General features: G+C 42.1%; 1 protein-coding gene across 1 annotated transcript; it reads left to right on the top strand.

The window, feature by feature from the left end:
* Positions 1 to 1,537: 1,537 nt before the first annotated feature.
* Positions 1,538 to 19,897, top strand: LOC149449472 (coiled-coil and C2 domain-containing protein 1B-like). The gene is made up of 12 exons (XM_089693201.1): positions 1,538 to 1,678; positions 2,243 to 2,315; positions 4,814 to 4,938; positions 5,864 to 5,943; positions 8,781 to 8,914; positions 9,015 to 9,187; positions 11,606 to 11,728; positions 14,023 to 14,081; positions 15,967 to 16,083; positions 16,571 to 16,644; positions 19,462 to 19,520; positions 19,768 to 19,897. The coding sequence occupies exons 1-12, from the start codon at positions 1,538 to 1,540 to the stop codon at positions 19,879 to 19,881; spliced, it is 1,272 nt and encodes a 423-aa protein (XP_089549327.1). The 3' UTR covers positions 19,882 to 19,897.
* Positions 19,898 to 20,441: the final 544 nt, after the last annotated feature.

Genomic DNA, 20,441 nt, shown 5'->3' with positions numbered 1-20,441 from the left:
TTTTGGTGCGGTTCAAATGAATGGGACGAAATTGCACTGTACCCGTATCGCATGTGAATCTCATAGAAACATGCTGCTGTGAACCGTCCCGAAGGGAAACATTAACTGATAGAAAAATGTAAGCTGCCAGTTCTAGCCTCTGCCTCTGAAATTGCCAGCTGCCATGTCATGTCATGTTAACCCTGTAACACTGGTACAGCTCCAATTCCAAACAAAGTTAGTAAAATCTACAGTGTATTACTGAGGTAATCCAACACTCTCTCCCTGAGGTAATCCAACACTCTCTCCCTGAGGTAATCCAACACTCTCTCCCTGAGGTAATCCAACACTCTCTCCCTGAGGTAATCCAACACTCTCTCCCTGAGGTAATCCAACACTCTCTCCCTGAGGTAATCCAACACTCTCTATTACTGAGGTAATCCAACCCCCTCTATAACTGAGGTAATCCAACACTCTCTCCCTGAGGTAATCCAACACTCTCTCCCTGAGGTAATCCAACACTCTCTCCCTGAGGTAATCCAACACTCTCTATTACTGAGGTAATCCAACCCCCTCTATAACTGAGGTAATCCAACACTCTCTCACTGAGGTAATCCAACACTCTCTCACTGAGGTAATCCAACACTCTCTCACTGAGGTAATCCAACACTCTCTCACTGAGGTAATCCAACACTCTCTCCCTGAGGTAATCCAACACTCTCTCTCTGAGGTAATCCAACACTCTCTCTCTGAGGTAATCCAACACTCTCTCCCTGAGGTAATCCAACACTCTCTATTACTGAGGTAATCCAACCCCCTCTATAACTGAGGTAATCCAACACTCTCTCACTGAGGTAATCCAACACTCTCTCACTGAGGTAATCCAACACTCTCTCACTGAGGTAATCCAACACTCTCTCACTGAGGTAATCCAACACTCTCTCCCTGAGGTAATCCAACACTCTCTCTCTGAGGTAATCCAACACTCTCTCTCTGAGGTAATCCAACACTCTCTCCCTGAGGTAATCCAACACTCTCTATTACTGAGGTAATCCAACCCCCTCTATAACTGAGGTAATCCAACCCCCTCTATAACTGAGGTAATCCAACACTCTCTCACTGAGGTAATCCAACACTCTCTCACTGAGGTAATCCAACACTCTCTATTACTGAGGTAATCCAACACTCTCTATTACTGAGGTAATCCAACACTCTCTATTACTGAGGTAATCCAACACTCTCTCACTGAGGTAATCCAACACTCTCTCACTGAGGTAATCCAACACTCTCTCACTGAGGTAATCCAACACTCTCTATTACTGAGGTAATCCAACACTCTCTCACTGAGGTAATCCAACACTCTCTCCCTGAGGTAATCCAACCCCCTCTATAACTGAGGTAATCCAACCCCTTCTATTACTGAGGTAACCCGACCCCCTCTCGTTACTGTTGTAACCCAACCCACCTCTCATTACTGACGTAACCCAACCCCCCTCATTACTGATGTAATTCAACCAGCCTTTTTCAACCAGGATGCTTTCTGGGGTGCCTTGGCAAAATGACTAAAATTGCTCCAAATTGCCTAGAAATTGTGCACAGGCAGCTTGCTCTGGTGGCACAAATAGAACAGAAGAAGCCAGCCGCTTTAAGGACTAAAACTCAACTCCAAGAAGAAATCTATTTATTTTTGGAAAGCCGGGTAAATATTGATGTTCTTGTACCATTCTTCCTATGCCTCTGGCAGCTTTTCAAGAAATGAGTGGAGCTGTTGTCACTGAGACATGAAGACAGAGACAATAAATTTAATCCGTTAGATATTCTTGGGAAAAAGTGTTTTCTTGCAGTCTGTCTCTACAGGAAGTGGTGGAAATCTCCCTAACAAGTACATTGACAGTATAAACCCAACAAAAGTTGTACCCCTTACCCATCCTGTGCTAATCTAACAAAAAAAAAGTTTTTTTATCTGCAGTTTGTCTTCAGTCTACAAAAGCTTTAGTCATTTTATATAAAAACTGCTGTACATGCTGATTTGTCCAGTGAGCAAAGCCACACTGATAAAGATAATGTTCTGTTGACAAAAAATAATTATTATTAATATTATACCTTTATGACTTTATATGCAGTGCACAAACAATAGTGGTTGTGTTTTATTAATCCTTTACTTTTCCATAAAGGGAAAACTAAACTAAGTAACGGAAGCTAGGCAGAGCACACAAGGATCTGTTCCCTGTTAAATGTAACCAAATTCATTTCTTTATTGCAGCAATATCAGGATGCCATACGGGCTTCCAAAGCTGGCAGATCAGTGAATCTGGCAGAGCTCCCAGTACCTCCAGGTAACATATTACTTGTTTTGTTCTACATGTAAATTCCATCAAAAAGCTTATTGACACAGGCTAACATTTCTTCTGATTGCAGGCCTAGTTGTTATTTTTAATCCTTTAAAGCAGTCCTAGTTGCTAAAGTAATACTGGCCGTAGACGGTTCATTTTTTTTTTTTTTGATCAGTTAGCTAGTTGATCGAAAAAAAAAAAGTGAATGGATTCCCTCATCCACACAAGCTAGGTGGATGGAGGAATCCTCCCTGCTGTGCCATTGTATTCTGACAGTGGGTCTTTTCCACTGTTAGAATACTTTGATCAGCGGCTGCAGCCAATTTGCTGCAAGCTGTTAACTGACAAGTTTTCCAACAGTCGATGAGGAATGGCCATAGATGAATTGAAATTTGTATGGTCCTTGCCGTACCGGCTTAATTCAGTCCATCTATGGGTAGATTAAGACTTCTCTTCCCAGGAGTTCTGATTTCCTGGTTCTCTGCTGTGCTCTGTGGTTTGTTCCATCAGCTGCTGTGCCACTACAGGATACAGTGGTGACATCAGGGCTGTTTGGTTGAATCACGGTTGACATGTCAGACTTTACATGCCCGTCAGGCACCATTTTTTCTTCACTACTGCAGCGATCAGTAATACAGGCAGCAGGAGAGATGAGTACTCCAAGTCTTTGCAAAGGACAAATGTACTTAAAGTTTTTATTTCAGCCGCATATGTTTACTGTTTTGCCTGGTATATTGGCGGGGTAATCCTAATGACTAGTAGGGTCATAACAAGATATAAAATAGCTGGCCAAAATGGCACAGTTGTGGCAGGTAAACAGGAAAATGTATATATTTAAATTTTCTAATAGCATTGGAATGTTGTCTATAATTTGACAGCCTTCCTCTTATATTGTTGCCATCTCCGCATTAACACAGCTGATCCGGTAAATCACAGATCAATAAGAAGATAGGCTTTTTTGTATCATGGGTTGTCAAGGGGCAACTTAGATCCGTGAGAGTATAAAAAATACAGTGAGCGCTCCAATGGTCAGCAGCTGAACATTCAAGGAAAACACTTAAAAGTCCCAAAAATATATATATAAAGAAAATGCAGCGCTGTGTGATGTTACTATATTGCGGGCAAATATAAATAATAAATGAAACCAAAGCAAATGAATAAGAAAATAAATAAATCACAGTCCAGTAATGGTGCTTGCTGATTCCCAGTGCAAAAGTTAGAAATGCGCACTAACCAGAAACGTATTAATAATACGTATGTGTATATGATATCATGGAGATTCCCCTCTCTTTTCTGGTCTGGTAATGGGCAGGAGCTGGAGATAGTAGAGATGAAGCACCCTCGTGTGGCGAAATGTAGGTACAGCAGGTCACAGAAATCCTTACAGAAGTGTGTGAAGTGGAAAATTCCTCCTCTCAAAGGCTGGTGCAGGGATCAATCTGGGTCTGCAGAAGCTGAAAAGGCTCATCGCAGAAGACACAGGAAAGAACCCATAGTGTAGTAGGTTGATGAAAATGATTTTATTCAAGAAAAACAGGAGTGTTCAGAAAAAACTCACAATGGTGCCAGGTTTAATCAAATGACTGACCCTTTAAGATTAAAGATGGCCGCCGGGCCTCCACGTGGCACTGGCGGCGTAATGTCAATGGCGTCCTGGGCTCCACCTAAAATAATTGTGTGGTTTCTGTACATTATCCCATGTAGCATATGGTAGTACATGAAAAAGTACGTTGGCATTTCTTAAAATTTTAGTGGCACTCCAACTCACCTAGGCAGTGCGCTGTATTGCCTGTATGTTAACTATTAGTGCTTTGTAGTATGCTGTGTTGGGAAAAAAATAGTGCTTGTCCAGGTTTCGTGTGTTGTGGTTTGGCAGCACCAAAATGAGAGGGCTTCCTAACCCAACGCTTTTCAACTCATAAATGCTGCATGTTAAAGATGCATGTTGGGAAAAAAAACATGATGTTTTATGCATTCTGGGGGTTTGGTAGCCACTTCACTGCAGCGCACATCAACACATGAATACTGCACATTAAATGCACATGTATTACCAAGTTACAGTCCTGTGAATGGGCCCTAAGGGCAAATTTCCACTTCAGCATTCCTTTGCAGAGTTTTTTCTTGTTTTCCAGTAAAGCAACCCATTCATTATATATTGGCTGCTCCTGAACTATGACAGACAAAAAAATAAATTCACATTTCCCTTTTATTGCATCCAGTACATTGTTTGTTGGCTGCTATTGTACAGTGTTTTAGGGTGGCTTTTGCACATCACTCTGCACATAGTTACCATTTTGGCAACTGTGAATGAACTCTTAAGAGATACTATAATAGAAAGTACAAGACATGAGCCTTCAGCCAATCTTTATTCTATTTCAAGTGGACTTCTCACCTTTTTTGGAGGGGGAGAACCATTTTATGATCTCGAACAGCTTTTTGGGTTTCAGTCTCCTTACCGTGTAGAAATACCTCCTTGGTTAAAGAATGCAATTTCCTTGTAGGGTTTCCTCCATCCCCTGGCATGGAGAGCGCAGGAGATGTGGGCAGTGTGGAGAAAGCTTTGGAAGCTGCTCAGAAATTGGCACATGCTGGTGAGGATGATGGAGCTGAAGATGAAGAGAAGGAGGTAGGCAATTGTTGATTACTGAATCTCTAAACTATAAACTCTAGTTACCCCTTGAATACTCCCCTCTGATTTGACCCACAGAGGATTTCTTGTTTTTATTTTATTTAAACAGTCTCATCCGGTAATTAAAAATAAAGTTGCTTAAAAGAGCGACTAAAATTGCATTTTGCGCACACGTTTTTTCGCATCAAGCATTTAAACGTTTGTGGATTTCGTTGGCCAGGATAATAATTTATTCAGACCATTACAATATCTCCCTGGTTCGTTGCAGGAGTAGAAAGGCTTCAGCTGGGTCCTTGGACATCCAGCAGGCCTTCGATTGCTGCCTTAAAAAAATATTTTCTGGAGAAAAGAATTCTTGTGGTCAATAAAATTTGAAAGTGTACTTACATCTGTGTTGTTGCTTGAAACCAAAGAATGTTCAGCAACCTGTTGTCACGCTTATTGCAAACCTTTGGATTGGCCACTTTCTAGGCTGTAGGGCAGCCCACAAACTTTATCGGAAATTACTGATGTGTTGTCCTACGGTGTGTGTAGTGATTTGTATCATTAAAGTGTTCTTTTTTTTTATTTTTTTATTGCCATTCATATCAAACATGTTATACTTACCTGCTCTGTGCAGTGGTTTTGCACAGAGCAGCCCCAATCCTCCTCATCTCGGGTCCCCTGCTTCTGGCCCTTCTTTCCTGCTGAGTACCCCCAGAGCAAGTGACTTGCTATGGGGGCACCCAAGCAGGTTCGCTCCCAAGGTGTTGCTCTGTGTGTCCATTCACACATAGAGCTGTGGCTCAGACCTGCCCCCTCTCTCTCCTCATGGGCTCACTGACTGTGATTGACAGCAGCGGGAGCCAATGGCTGTACACAGGATGCATGATGGTAGGAAAACCTTGAGCCTTTACAACCACTTTAATTCTCTTTCTTGAAGGTGTTCAAAGCTGTTCTGAATAAAACCTTACTTTGTGATACAATACCACTGCCTCAGAGCACATCTTCATTCCACAACCTGTAATCAGGAGTGCCTCAACCATGCTCTCCTTGGCGAAAACAGAAATTCTTGCACATCCAAAAGCATTTGCATAGATTGTCTTATGAGTGATCTGGCTCTGGTAAATGTTTATGTATTTAAACTGTGCCTTTAGCTTTTTTGTCAGGAGTTTCTCTTTAAAAGTTGCACTTATTGTGCCTGTTTACCAGAGAAACAGGCTTGTACAACATGACCATTTATGAGTAAGGCCAGTTATGTTTGTCTCAGTTAATCTACTCATTGATTTCTTGAATCCAGTGTGGCAAGGACAACTGTTTATATGGTGCATTTAACAGTATGTCCTTCCTGAATTATTTTAAATTTTTTTTTTTTTTAAAGTTAATCACACAGATTTTACCCATGTTGCACAATTCAGCCTTGATCATGTGACAGTAAAGAGCTTTTGCACAGATTTCAGGGACTTCCTTTTACACATATTGTTGGTCACAAGAACAGTTGTGCCATATGACTGAAATTTGAGGTTGAGTCTGTCTGAATATCGTGGCTGTGAGAAAAAAACAAACTATTGCTCCCTTACTTCGGGAAGCGAGATCCACTGTAAGTTTCTGCTTTTATCAATTCTCTTATTCTTTCTACTTTTTCCAACAAATCGTTTTACATTCTTTCTTCCCTTTTTTTGCTGTTTGCTACCATTGCCTTATCTATAGCATTCCATTCAAACAAATGTCATACCAAAGAAAAAATCCAACAGGATTTTGGAAAGGAGGGGGATGATGAGATTGGCATTGCTGGGGTCTTCATCAACTGTTTTTGTTTGCTTTTTACTATGGGGATGCGAAACTTGCATTTAGCAAATCAAATGTGGGTTAGAAAGAGATCAACTGCAAGTCAAATGCAACCTGTCAAGAAATGTTGATCCCAGAAACTTCTCAAATTAATGTCAATCTTATACCATAGACACAAGCCCAAAGGTAGTCAACACAGGCCCTAAATCTTGCTCGCATCTTTTCCCCTGGTGGAGTGGTGCATCATTTTAAACCATTTTTCTCTGAACACCACAGTGTTCAGTCTAACATGTTTATTAGAAGATTCCCATAGACTTCTGTCTGAAAATCTTGAGCCTGATTGCACAGCACAGTGGCTGGAAAGGAGCTGTACTGAGAATCTGTCAGCTTTGACAGGAGCATTGCAGGATTGAAGACATGGAGGTGATCAGGTCACAAACCTACATTTCTTACCCTCTGTACATTGCTAGCCCCCTAATATGTTTATGTGGGTTCTTTAAATGTTTTTTTTAACATACAATTAAAATGTGTGTGTAAACCTAATAAAATCTTATATATGCTCTAAAATGTTAATATAATATCAAAAGATGTTCTATTTTTTTATTTTGCAGCTGTAATTTAAATAATTATTATACAGGATTTATATAGCGCCAACAGTTTGCTAAGCGCTTTACAATATAAAGGGAGAAAATATAGCAATGATATAGTTCAATACAAGAGGGTTAGGAGGGCCCTGAACTTCCTTGTGATCCTTTCATGAAGTTCCTTATTCAGGCATTTCCTGTCATAGGACAGCAATGCTTTGTCTCCTAAATGTACGTTTTATCACAAACAACGCAGAAATGCCTGAAAATTGTCATGTAGCCATCATCAGGATGCATTTAGACAGGAAATGACTGCAAAGTGGCTGCAGAAGAACAGGACTATCAATAAAAAGTGAAACAAGTATCTAATCCAGAAAAATGACAGCTGACACATACCGTGTTTCCCCGAAAATAAGACTTCGTACTATTTTTGGGAATTGCTAAAGTATAAGACCTAGTTGTGATCGGGGTTTTTTTTTTCAGCCGGAATGTAGTGAAACGCCGTTCCGCCACCTCCAGCACTGGCCCTGTGCACACCAATATCTACTGTCTCTTCTGAACACAGAAACGTGGCTTTTGTGTTTTGTAAGTGACAGCACCATTCGCTCCCATGGAACCTCCCTATCTCTGTACTCACTGTGGGACAGGGAAGGAACAGATATCTGCAGGCGCAGTGTGTTTAGGGACGGGGCATCCTAATGCATGGAAGCCGATGCCCCAGGGTTGATTGCCGGCCAGTGGGGAAGAGGCGGAGCGGTGAGTAAGTGCACTTGGTGCACTGTGTGGGAAGATAGGACCCGAAACGGGAGTTACTATAGAGAGGGGCCGGCTGCTGACAGCAGTGTTTTGCAATGCTAGCTAACCATATGAGGGCAGTGGAGGGGGGGAGGGTGTAAAGGTGAGCTGCAGTCAGGTGTTGCAGAGGTAAAGTGAGTTGCAGAAAGGGTGCATAGGTGAGCTTTGGCTGGGGGGGTGCAGAGGTGAGCTGAGTTGCAACCCACCTCTGCACCCCCTGGCCACAGCTTGCCTCTGCACCTCCCAGCCACAGCTCACCTCTGCATCCCCTGTCTGCAACTCACCCATGCACCCTGCCTGAAACTCACCTGTCAATTCACCTCTGCAACACCTGACTGCAGCTCACAACTGTCACCAGCCAGCCCTCTCTATGGTAACACTCATCCACAACTGCCTGCAACTCACCTCTGCACCCCCTGTCCACACCTGGACATTAAAAAAATTAGACCTACCCCCAAAAATAAGACCTAGTGTGTTTTTTTTGTTTTTGTTTTTTTTAGCCAAAAAAAATTTAAGACCATGTCTTATTTTCGGGGAAACACGGCAGTACTCAAACAATGTAAATGTAATTGGGGTTTATATCTAATTTACAGGTACTTTAAAAAAGTACGTTGTTTACAGTTTAAAATGAACATGCAGCATGGGAAGCTCAGAGTTCTGAGTACTCTCTTTTTTTTTTTTTTTTTTTTTTAGGGTGAACAGCCAGCAAAAGCCCATCCAGATTGTCAAACCACAGGTGTCATCAACCCTTCCACAGCAAGATGAGGCACCTCAAAAAACCAAAGTCGCTGAAACCACAGAGCCCACTGGGGACTTTCCCCCTGAAGGTATGGATAGGAATAATATACATAAGCTCTGGGGTTCTGTTGTGTTCATGGCCCCAAAAAGCGGACTTTTCTAACTTTCATCCGGTCATGTGACTTTCAGTACAAGAACAGCTGGAATTCCTGGAGAACCGCAGGAGACAGTACAGGAAAGCAGCTCTCCAAGCTAAGAAAAAAAATGACCTGGTCCTTGCCAAAGAGCACATGGTAGTGGTCCGTACTATCCAAGCTTCCATCGATAAAGTCAAAAGTGGGACCCTGGTTGACATTGCCAAGGTTGGTGCATCAACAGACTTTAACTTCACCTGTTAAAGCGGTAGTAAACTTCTGAAAAAAGAAAATTTTCCTTCTGGAAGGTAATATCACGCGATGCATCAAAGCAGATTATGAAAGACTCACCTTGAAACAAAGCCCTCCAGCGGTGCGCTATCACAACTGACAGGGCTTCCATCTACACACAGGCTTCCTTCCAAGTTAGCGGGCTTCGGCCGCTTGAATGGCTGAACTGTGATAAATTCACTCCTGCGCATGTGCACAGGAGTTACGGCAGTGGCACAGAGCTCTGAAGGAATAGCATGAGTATGCCGTTTCTTCAGAGCGCATGCACCAGTGAATTCACCATCACGTTTGGGAGATATTAATTTTACCTACAGGTAAGCTTTATTATAAGCCTACCTGTAGGTAAAAATCACAAAGCGGAGTTTACTACAGCTTTAACATAGCTTTTTTAGAATGATTAAATTAGACATGTGTTAAGAGAAATGTGTGAACTGCTTTTGCTGATCTGCTCATGAAAATGTTATTTCCTGACTGTCCCAGGATTGAGCACTTTCTGGTGTGCAGCAAGTGTAATCAGAACTCCCAGTCTGCATGTGTTTTATGTCATTGATTAGGATTGCATTCTAACCAGAAGTGTAGCACAGAAGCCAGTGAACTGGTGTCTACAGAAGTGGATCAGAAATATCAACACTGTATTTCTCTGACAGGTTTCCTTTAACCGCCTCCCCCCCACCATATAAGGTAATGACGGGCGCAAGGCGGTTCTCTCATTTTGGGAGGACGCCATATGACGTCCTCCCACTCTAACCGCACATGCGTGGCTCCAGGGGCGTGTAGCACAGCGATTGGTGGTGCGCTGTGTCCCTCAGACACAGCGGATCACCGATCAACGGAAAGAGCCGAAGATGTCGGCTTGGTCATGTGGTCAGCTGTGTCCAATCACAGCTGATCTTATGTAAATAGGGAAATGCCAGTTATCTGACAGCTCCTGAGGAGTGGAGAGCCGATAATCGGCATTCCTCAGAGGGGACATCTACACTGATCATCAGGGCACTGATGATCAGTGTGCGCTCATGATCAGTGTAGCCCCAGCAGTGCCACCTGTCGGTGTCCATCAATGCCAGCTGTCAATGCTCATTAATGCCACCTGCCAGTGCCCATCAGTGCCACATCAATGCCACTTATCAGTGCCTACCAGTGCACATCAATGCCACATATCAGTGCCCATCTGAGCTGCCTTTCAGTTTCACCTATCGCTGCCAATCAGTGCCACCTATCAGTGCCGCCTGTCAGTGCTGCCTATCAGTGCCGCCTAACAGTGCCAGTCAGTGCCACCTAACAGTGCCAGTCAATGCCGCCTATCAGTGCTGCCTATCACTGCCATATGAGTGCTGCCTTTCAGTGCCCATCAGTGATGCCTGTCAATGCCCATCAGTGCCACCTACCAGTGCCTCCTCATCAGTGGCCATCAGTGCAGCCTATCAGTGCCCATCACCGCAGCCTCATTAGCGCACATCAGTGAAGGATAAAAATCACTTATTTACAAAAGTTTATAACAAAACTAAGGAAAAACTTTTTTTTTTTCTAAATTTTCAGTTGTTTTTGGTTTGTTTAGCAAACAATAAAAAACCCAGAGGTGATTAAATACCACCAAAAGAAAGCTCTATCTGTCTCAAAAAAATGATAAAAATGTCATATGTGTACAGTGTTGCATGACCGCGCAATTCCCATTCAAAGTGTGACAGCGCTGAAAGCTGAAAATTGGCCTGGACAGTATACGTGCCCTGTAGGCAAGTGGTTAAAGGTGTGCATACATTTTTATCCACTCAGAGCAGGCTGGCTCTATGGGTCTTGATTGTTTATCCCACTGTTTGAAATGGGCAAAATATAGTGGTCTTAAGCTAGCAATTGCTTAACCACTTGCAGCACAATCACGTAAATATATGTGATTGTGTTCACGTGGTTATACGGGGGCCATGGCTGCATCTGCTAGCAATAACCCCAGTATTAAAATTTTCAGCCAGGGATTGCCTACCCTTTTAAAAGTGTTCTGAGCAGCTTTTAAAGGTAGCAGGAGGGTTGCCCCTCCAGTGCCTCTCTGGTCTCTCCCGTGTGATCGGGAAGCCCGGCACTGAAGTCAGCAGTTCCACCGGCTGATCAGAGACCGAAAATACAGATTTTTACTTGTAAACAAAAAATGTCTGAAAAGTGTCTTCTGTCTTCAAGTGGTTAATCATAATCCTAATGATGGATCTCTTTTGTTTGACCTATAGGCTGAATGAGAAAAATCTAAGAGATTCCCACATCCACTGCATATCCTTTATTGCAATTAATGAGCCATCTTTCATTGTAGGCGTATTGCAACAGATTGACATATCCTCAAATCATTAAGCAGTCTTTGCTTTTATTCCCCAGATCCCACCACCTCCAGATGAGGACAGTGACTTTGTTGTAGTAGAACATGAAGATACCAGGTCACCACAGAACTCAGATGAAGTTTACCCTCAGTTGTTGAAGCTTCTTCATGAACAGCATGAGGTATCTTGCACTGATCCTCCAAATATTACATCATATTCTCTAATTTTATACCTAAAAATTAACTCCAGCCTACCTTTTTTTTTTTTTTCAAATTGATAGAATGGAATTTGTGTGTCCCCACTCCAGAGATTCTTCTCACTTTCTGTCCTGGTCACATGGTTATGCCCTAGTGCAGTGGTTGGCAAGCCGCGGCTCGCGAGCCACATGCGGCTCTTTACACAATTTAATGCGGCTCTTCTGTGTGCCGGGCGCCCGCTCCCCTCCCTCCTCTCGGGCGCCCGGCACATTGGCTGTCAGGATGTAGGCGGGGCAGCGTGACGAACTCCTCTCCTCTCACAGTCTGCCCTGAAGACCGGAACGGCGCGGGAACACGGCGAGAGGAACTCGCGGAGCAAAGGTAAGTGAATTGGCACAATATGGGGAATGAATTGCTATAGGGGGGATGAATTGCTATAGGGGGGATGAATTACTATATGGGGGATGAATTACTATATGGGGGATGAATTACTATGGGGGATGAATTACTATATGGGGGATGAATTACTATATGGGGGATGAATTACTATATGGGGGATGTATTTTCAGTTTTAAAAATGTGGCTCTCAAAATAAATTTCAATCGTGGTTTTGGCGAGATTTGGCTCAGTTTAAAAAAAAAGGTTGCCCACCACTGCCCTAGTGCACCTTCTCACAGTGCAAATCTATGAATCAGCGAAGCCATTAAAAAAAAAATCTACTCCCCAGTGATATATGTTATCCCTAGAGCTTCATCTATGAGCGAATCTACAAATATTGCTGTGTTTATGACAATACAAAAGAAACATTGGGGAGCAAGTTAGTAAAAATGTGAAAGACTCTAAGGAATTACTGCAGAGTATATCCTGCTATTATCTCACATTATGTACGCACGAAAAAAATGACTTTCCTTTTCCTTTAAAGTTGAACTGTGATTGGTAACTGGAAATAGTGGGATCATGATATTATTTACATTGAAGCATCATACTTCTTAAGGTTTTGTGATGGAACTACTTTGATTGAGTGGTGATAATGTATGACATATGAACTTTGAACCTTTTGAATAAGGATGTTGTAGGCTTTATATTAAATGTTATTTATGGAATACATATTAAATTATTTGCGTATATGAATCTCTCAAATGAGCAAGACCGAAACTGAAACATCTTGGGTAGTGTCTAATGATCTATACTAACATATATGATTTTATTATCACTAGAAGCCAAATTAACAAAGCTAAAACACCAGGATAAAGATCTTTATTTTTAAAGGAAAGTTGTTTTAGGCTGAGTTCAGTGAGATTCAAAATTTAATGTCACATGGATAAAATAAAAATCCTTATCCTTGCATAAATCTTTATGAATTGAACCTTATTGGATTTCATCTGTCTTCAAGGCCTGCCAAAGGTTTTTTTCAGCATATACTGTATAGTGTCTTTTGTTTCTAAATGCATTGTATGGTCAAATGTTTGTGGACACCTGACCATCACACCTACATTAGCTTGCTTGAAAACCCATTCCAAAACCATGGGCATTCATTCAAATTGAGATGCCCCCCCCCCCCCCCACCCCCTTTTTGGTTGCTTTAAGCAGCCACCACTGTTCTGAAAAAGCTCGGGAGTGTGTCTGCAGAATTTCGTGCCCATTAAGCCACAATAGCATTTTCAAGGTTGAATATCGATGTTGGAGAAAGCGGCCTGGCTCAGTCAGCATTCAAGTTAGCTCTGTGCAGGCAATGCGGGTTCTGACACACCAAACTTGCCAATGCATGTTCTATTGATCTGGCGTTGTGCACAGGAGCACAAATATATGCCGGAACAAAAGAGGGTCTTCTCCAAGTTGAAACCACCAAAGATAGAAGTCTACAATTGTCTAAAATGTCTGTATTTGTAGCTTTAACAGTACCCCTCACCAGGAAAGGGTGTCCACACACATCTGACCATATAGATAGATTTGATGATCAGGTATCTACAACTTATGGCCAAATAGTGTACATAATGTAGTATTAAGGTGATAAACATTCACAGATAGTTGATATGTCTCCATTTTTCAGACCCAGAAGGTCCACCCATGGGGTTTACATCTATACAGTCCCTTTAGTATCTTTTCTATGTAAACTGGTACAAATGATAGCACAATATGGCTACTTTTATTATTTCATAAAAAATAAACACTTTTTAAGCTGTTAAGTATGTAGAAAGTATATATTTACAGCTATGAACTAGATTCATCTTCAGAGGCTTTATGGACTGGCATCATCCAGTCTTTTGTTTCCTCCTAGAAATGTTTGCGGTACTCCAAGCAATTTACTCAGATGGGAAATGTTGCAGAAACCACAAGGTGAGTAAAAAGTCTCTACATCAGTAACCAGATAGAATGTAAAGATGGCCATAGACATTAGGGAATGAAGGCACACGTGTCCTAAAGTCATGTTATTCAAAGAGAATGGTACACAGACACATTTTTTTTCTTGTCCTTTGAGAAATGTAGAGAGTCTTAAACCTTTTATTTATGCTACCGCCTACACTAGCATTGGCAAAGAAAAAAATGTAGCCCGTCCCAGGGTATAATTCTCCTACTTACCAGCAAGGCTCAATTATTGCTTTATTATTATAAAGGTAGATTTTATATATAAATACCTTGCTACAATCATTAATTAAGGTTTAGCTCTCAGTTACTGCACGGTCACAGTGACTTCAGTGGGGACATGCCAAGTTAAGGTGATCATTAAGCAAAGCATCGTAGCCACGAGGTTCCCCTTCAGTTGCCATGGTAAGTTTTTTAGGTGGGCAGTCAGGGATGGTAAAATCATGGCTTTTACCATCCTGTTGCCACCCGTGCAATCAAGGCCTTATTCCTGTACAGAGATTGAAAATGCCCTGATAGGCTGTTTGCTAATTCTAAGCACTTGCCTTTTCTGTTTTGTTCCAAAGCTGTTCATTCCTACTGTGGATCTGTTGACTGCTGGTCCCTTGCTTTAACAGCATGACTGTTAAAACCCAGGTTTTAACATACAGGGCATCTCTTAAGTTTGATTCCTATGTTACTGAAGGCTAGGAAATACACTTCCCACAAGGTTTACCACCAGACATGGAAGGTGTACTTTGCTTGCTGTGGGTCTAAGGGCTTCCACCCTTGGGGTTTCTCCATATGACAGATCTGTTCTTTTTTGCAGTTGATCTGAACCAACACCTGGCTGGTAGTACCATGGGTTGGATTTCTCCCCTTTCCATTTAGTTTCAGAGACTGTTGGCTTTCCATTTTCTAATTAAACCCTTTGTGTAGGGGTTTTGCATGGGGCTCCCAGTCCAGTCCCCTTTGAACCTTCCACTCTCCGGTCAGACTCACAAGGTTGCATTTTTTGTGGCAATCACCTCGGCTAGGCAAGTGTCTGAGCTGACAGCTATATCCTGCAAGAAACCCTTTATGTTCTTGCACAAGGACAATGTTGTATTGAGGCCCTGGGCTTCCTTTCTTCCCAAAGTAGTCTCTGTTTTGCAACCTAACCAGATCATTGTAATTCCATCCCTTTTGTCCAACTGCAGTTCACAAAATTGAAATTTTCTCTATTGGTTGGATGTGGTTCAGGCTGTGTAAATGTTTCAGCTGCTGCTTCTTTCATGAAGATGGATTCCCTTGTTGACATCTCAGACGGGGGCACAGCATGGGCTCCCAGGTTTCCAGTTTCACCATCTCTAGGTGGCTTGGACAAACCAAGGTTCAGGCTGTGGTCTTCAAGATTGGGCTGGCTTTCTTCACTAAGCACCTCTTCAGCTATACGGCATCAAGCCTTTGTGACATTTTATGTATGTGTGTGTGTGTGTGTATGTGTGTGTGTATATATATGTGTGTGTGTGTGTGTGTGTGTGTGTGTGTGTGTGTGTGTGTGTGTAAATTTTATTTTTCTATTTTTAAACCATTTAAAATTATTTTATGAGGCATGCTGATAGTAGGAGGGTTATACCTTGGGCTGTTCTACAGTTTTTTTGTTTGCCAGTATCCAGTCGTCCCTACAGGCAGCAGTATAACCTACAGGATTATAAAATTCTGTATCCCTCACTGGGCTCCAAGAAAAAAAGTTAATGGTAAGTACACAAATCCATATTTTTGTTGTATTATATTGTTATTCCCCTCTTTGATAAACTGAGAATATGTAGAAGTCTTGACAGAGCTCCTTGGGCTAAATCTTCAGCAATGTCTGATGTTGCTTGTGTTCTTGTGGCAGGTTCAAAAAAATGGCAGATGAATGCAAGAAGAATTGTGATATCCTTCACCTATCTCAAGCTCAGGGCCGTGATCCACCTCCCTATCATTTTGAAGACAAGACATTGAGAATAGTCCGGTAATCATTTTGATCAATACTGACTGTGAGGAATGTTGAGAAGCCGTTCAAGGCAGGCATAGGTCAGATCAAGCACCAGTAACTGTTGATCAGGCATAGATCAAACCTAAGACCACTAAATGTTCAGGCCAGGCACAGGTCAGAAGTATCACCAGTAACTATTCAGGTCAGCCATAAATTAGACCAAACTCCAGCAGCTATTTAGCTCAGGCATATGTCAGATCTAACACCAGTAACTGTTTGGGTCAGTCACAGAGCAGATCATAGAACAGATCTGACACCATTAATATGTCAAATCTACAACCATTAGGTGTTCCAGTCAGGCATAGGTCAGACTCCAACACCAGTAACTGTTCAGATACAGTGTCTATGTATTTTTCTTTTTGGAAATGGTAGAATACTGAAATGAAAAGGGGGAGGTTATGTGAGTTGTTTGGACTAATTGTTGGTCTGTATATAACTGATCATGATCCTTCTTTCCCAACAGAGTATTCTCGGAGCTAAGTAGTACATTGATGCTGCTGATTATAGTACGAGGCATTAATCTTCCAGCCCCTGCAGGTGACATTCTCCTTGTCTCTGTCCCTTTCAACACCTTCCAAAGCGTGCTCTCTTCCTCTTTAGTTGTTTTGTAATGAATTCTGGAGGAAAACATGTTTGTCTAGCAAACTGCAGATATTTCTCAGCCATATTCTTACCCGCTCTTTTGCGAGGAGAGGTGTCTGCATATTGCAGGTTGTTTTTATCAGTGTATTTTTTTTATTGTATTTATTTTTAAAGCCCCACTCCAAGGACAGAAAAAAATGACTGTTTCAGTGTCAGCACTGCAGGGGTTTGCTTATTTTTGTCTAGGGGATGAGGAATAAGGTGTGAATACTTACCTTATTCTCCACTCCTGCAGGGTCCCTCCAGTGTTGTCACTGTTCCCCCCCCCCCCCAACCTCTTCTCCAAGGCCCTCCTGGCTACAATCTCACTCTTGCCATCTCTACCTGCAAATGCCCTGCATGGCACATTATGGATGCCAAGGGACCACCTACAGACTGGAGCACCGGAGAGTGCCGGAGCTGGCCAGAGTGGGGGTAAGGCAAGTAATGCAGCCTTCTTATCTGCCTCTAGACAAAATTAAACATACCCTTGCACTGCTAGGGAGAATAGGGACCCCCGCTGCAAGAGTTTTTTTTCTTCCAACCTGAACTTGGGTTTTAAGGTAATGTGTAGTGTTTTTTTATATATTTTGAATATTATGGTTAGAGTTAAAAAAAAAAAAAAATTACCAAAAATACATTTTCTTCTTTGTCAGGCAAATATTAAATATTGAATATTCCTACTTTGTATGCTCATTTTATATTCAGTGGGTGCTTTTTAAGCACCTCTTCATCTGTGTCCTGCTCCCATTTCTCAACTCTTTTATAGTATGAAACTCTCAGTTTTTCTGGTTTCTGATAATAACATTAGTATATTGGTTCACTAACCAGTCATCAAAGAGAGCATCCAGTTGCATGTGGATACTTATTTTAGACCAACCCCAGAATAGGCGCGCTTTTTTCCTGCACCTACTGAATAGCCTGGCTGAGTCTAGCATATCAGTTGTCTCATTTTGCTGCCATTCTTAGGGTTGTTGTCAATGGAAGTTCAGCTTGTGTTGATGACATCAGTTTGAGACACTTCTGCTTCAAATTGGTTTTGCATTCCCATAGACTTGTATGAAGATGCAAAACTGCTTGAAGTGAATAAAAACCTGTCACCATAGTCCCTTACTACACTAGAATGGTGTCAGCTGTTATCTGACATGTCTGCCATCTCTGTATACAAATTGGCCAAATGAGTTCAGCTGAGCTTTTTTCCACATTTTATTTCAGGGCTGTCCAAAGCAGTGTTTAGGGTTTCTGTAAAACAAAATATAGAAGGGAGGTGTGATTTACTAAGATTTATGTATCTGCCTCCATGCTCTGATCTGCAATTGGAACTCAGTTTGGAGTTGATCGGCCCTGTTTGTCTCACCCCATGGCTGGTGTCTCTGCTAAAGCATCCATTCACTAGTGTTGCAGTAACATCCTGGGCTCATTGAGTACTATATGACTCCAGAGAGACTCTGAACTGCTAAAGCCAGTGCTGATTGGCACTTCTCTGAACACACCCCAGAACTTCATGTCACCAAACTCAGGGGCGGACTGACCATTTGGAAACTCGGGCACTGCCCAAGGGCCCGGGGTCAGTAGGGGGCCCCATGAGATGCCCCTGGTACCTTTTTCATAGGCTTTTTTGAGTTTGGGCAAGGACACAGGCGCCCCATGATCCCCTATTTCCTGGGGGCCCCATGAGTTGTTAGTCCGCCCCTGCCTGAACTACAGTTAGATTTTAGAGAAATGTTAATGAGTTTTTCACTTGTATTCTTAAATGAAATCTATTTTTTTCTTGTTCAGTTGCATTTTGATCTTGTAACCTGAAAGATTCAAGTGAACCTGTGCTTTGCACATGCATTGTAAAGCAACTTGTTGACTTTAATGCCACCTTCTCCTATGCTCGCCTATTTGTTGATCTCCCATGCCTTCTTTCAACAGTCGAGGAAGGAAATCCCTGTGTTCTTGTTAAGCTTACAAAGGCGCTGAAGACTCTCGCTCCCAACCCCATGTGGCAACACTGACTCAATCACAAGCACCAATGTGATCATGTGAGAGGAAAGGGAGTTGGGCAGTCCATAGATGATTTGAAAGAAAGGAAAGAAAACCGTTTGATTCCCCCATCAACAATGCCTCGTGCTGAGCCATGTTCAGCTATGTTCTGCCAGCAGGGGGGAGCACAGGGAGCCTTTCTAGCAGGCAGAACACTGATTACTCCTAGAGGCTATAGCCGCTAGCAGTAATTACATGTAGAAAATTCCTACAGGCTGGTTGTACCCAAGTCAATTGATGTATCGATTTGGGGAACAGTCAGCTTATCCATACATGGATGGAATCTTGGATGGTGCCTGCTGAACTGGCCGAATTTTGATCCATGAATAGCCTCCTTTTTTTCACATCCTCCCTGATTCACAAAAGTACCATATTTATTTTTCAGCTGCAAGTGACTGAATGTAGCACTGGGGAAAATGATGAAAAGAAACATGTTATGCAGGAGAGGGGGGCATTCAAGGCACATTGTTGTTTTGCCCTGGATGGACAAAGCAAGATTTGCTTTAATGGCACAAACGCTCAAATGGCCCTTCAGGAGCTGCTGAATATACTGCAGAGTGTGGACTCTATCCATGGCTGTGTTGCCCCATGTGTCACCATACAACTTCATGTTTTATGTGCAGTTTCTTTTCTCAGTTATTTTTTAGTTGTAGTGTCACTTGGTATCCGATGAAAATTGCTCACTTCTATTAATTTGTTTCACAGGAATGGCACCCAACGACCTGCATGCGTTTGTGAAGTTTGATTTTCCATATCCAAGCACGGTAAGAAGTAAAGAGAAAACTGATTGTACCTGTGAAATCTCTGTCTCTGAAATTCTTCTTTGAGGGTTTCAAAGGCCAGAGACAGCTGACAAGTGTAATGTTGCTGCAGTCCTGTCTTTATATTTTAAGACTGGTGAAGCACACCATCTCATGCTCCTATTATTGTGCTGGAATGGAATTATGTTTTGAAATGCAACGTTTGAATCTATTTGAGCTTTTAAACACAGTCAATGTTTGTCTCTTGCAGGAACAGCCACAGAGAAATAAAACCTATGTAGTTAAGAACACCAACTCTCCAGGTGACATTGCTCAAGTATTTTTGTGTCTAGTGCTATTGTTGGCCAAAGTATGTGTGATGTGAGAGCTAAAGCCATCGCTAGTCAGAATATTGCTGCAGGAAGGTGATGCTATACGTCCACAAGAATAAACCCAGCTTGGAATGACACAGTGGGGAATATTTTCTAAAACTAGTGCAGCTGTGCATGGTAACCAATCAGCTTCCAGGTTTCATTGTCAAAGCTGAATTTCAGAAGTTGAAGTTAGAAGCTGATTGGTTACTATACACAGCTACCCCAGATTCTGTGTGCACCAGTTTTAGTAAATCTCCCCGTGTTTCTGTTTATGGATAATATACTACAGGGTTGATTTACTAAAGACAAATAGACAGTTGCACTCTGCAAGGGAATTTGCTCCAGAGTTTGGTAAATGAGGGGAAGCTCTACTGACTTCCATCATTCAATCATGTGCTAGCAAAAATGTGATTGCGTTTACTTTGCAAAGTGAATCTTTACCTCATTTACTAATCTCTGTAACTAATTTCCTTGTGGTGTGCAACTACACATACGAAGTGAACAGTTTGCCTTTAGTAAATCAACCCCTATGTTTAATCCATACAGGGGCGGACTGACAACTCATGGGGCC

The sequence above is a fragment of the Staurois parvus genome, unplaced genomic scaffold (assembly GCF_062004578.1).
Source record: "Staurois parvus isolate SC_StPar_1 unplaced genomic scaffold, SC_StPar_1.0 ptg000618l, whole genome shotgun sequence".
Classification (NCBI taxonomy): domain Eukaryota; kingdom Metazoa; phylum Chordata; class Amphibia; order Anura; family Ranidae; genus Staurois; species Staurois parvus.
Note: the sequence above shows the minus strand (reverse complement) of the source record. Positions and strands in the feature narration are given on the sequence as shown.

Bases quoted from the DNA above. Each gene is read 5' to 3' on its own strand.
- LOC149449472 (XM_089693201.1), top strand. From the start codon at position 1,538: ATGACTAAAATTGCTCCAAATTGCCTAGAAATTGTGCACAGGCAGCTT. The intron at 16,645-19,461 runs GTGACATTCTCC...TTTGTTTCACAG, and splicing joins TAATCTTCCAGCCCCTGCAG to GAATGGCACCCAACGACCTG. The intron at 19,521-19,767 runs GTAAGAAGTAAA...TGTCTCTTGCAG, and splicing joins ATTTTCCATATCCAAGCACG to GAACAGCCACAGAGAAATAA.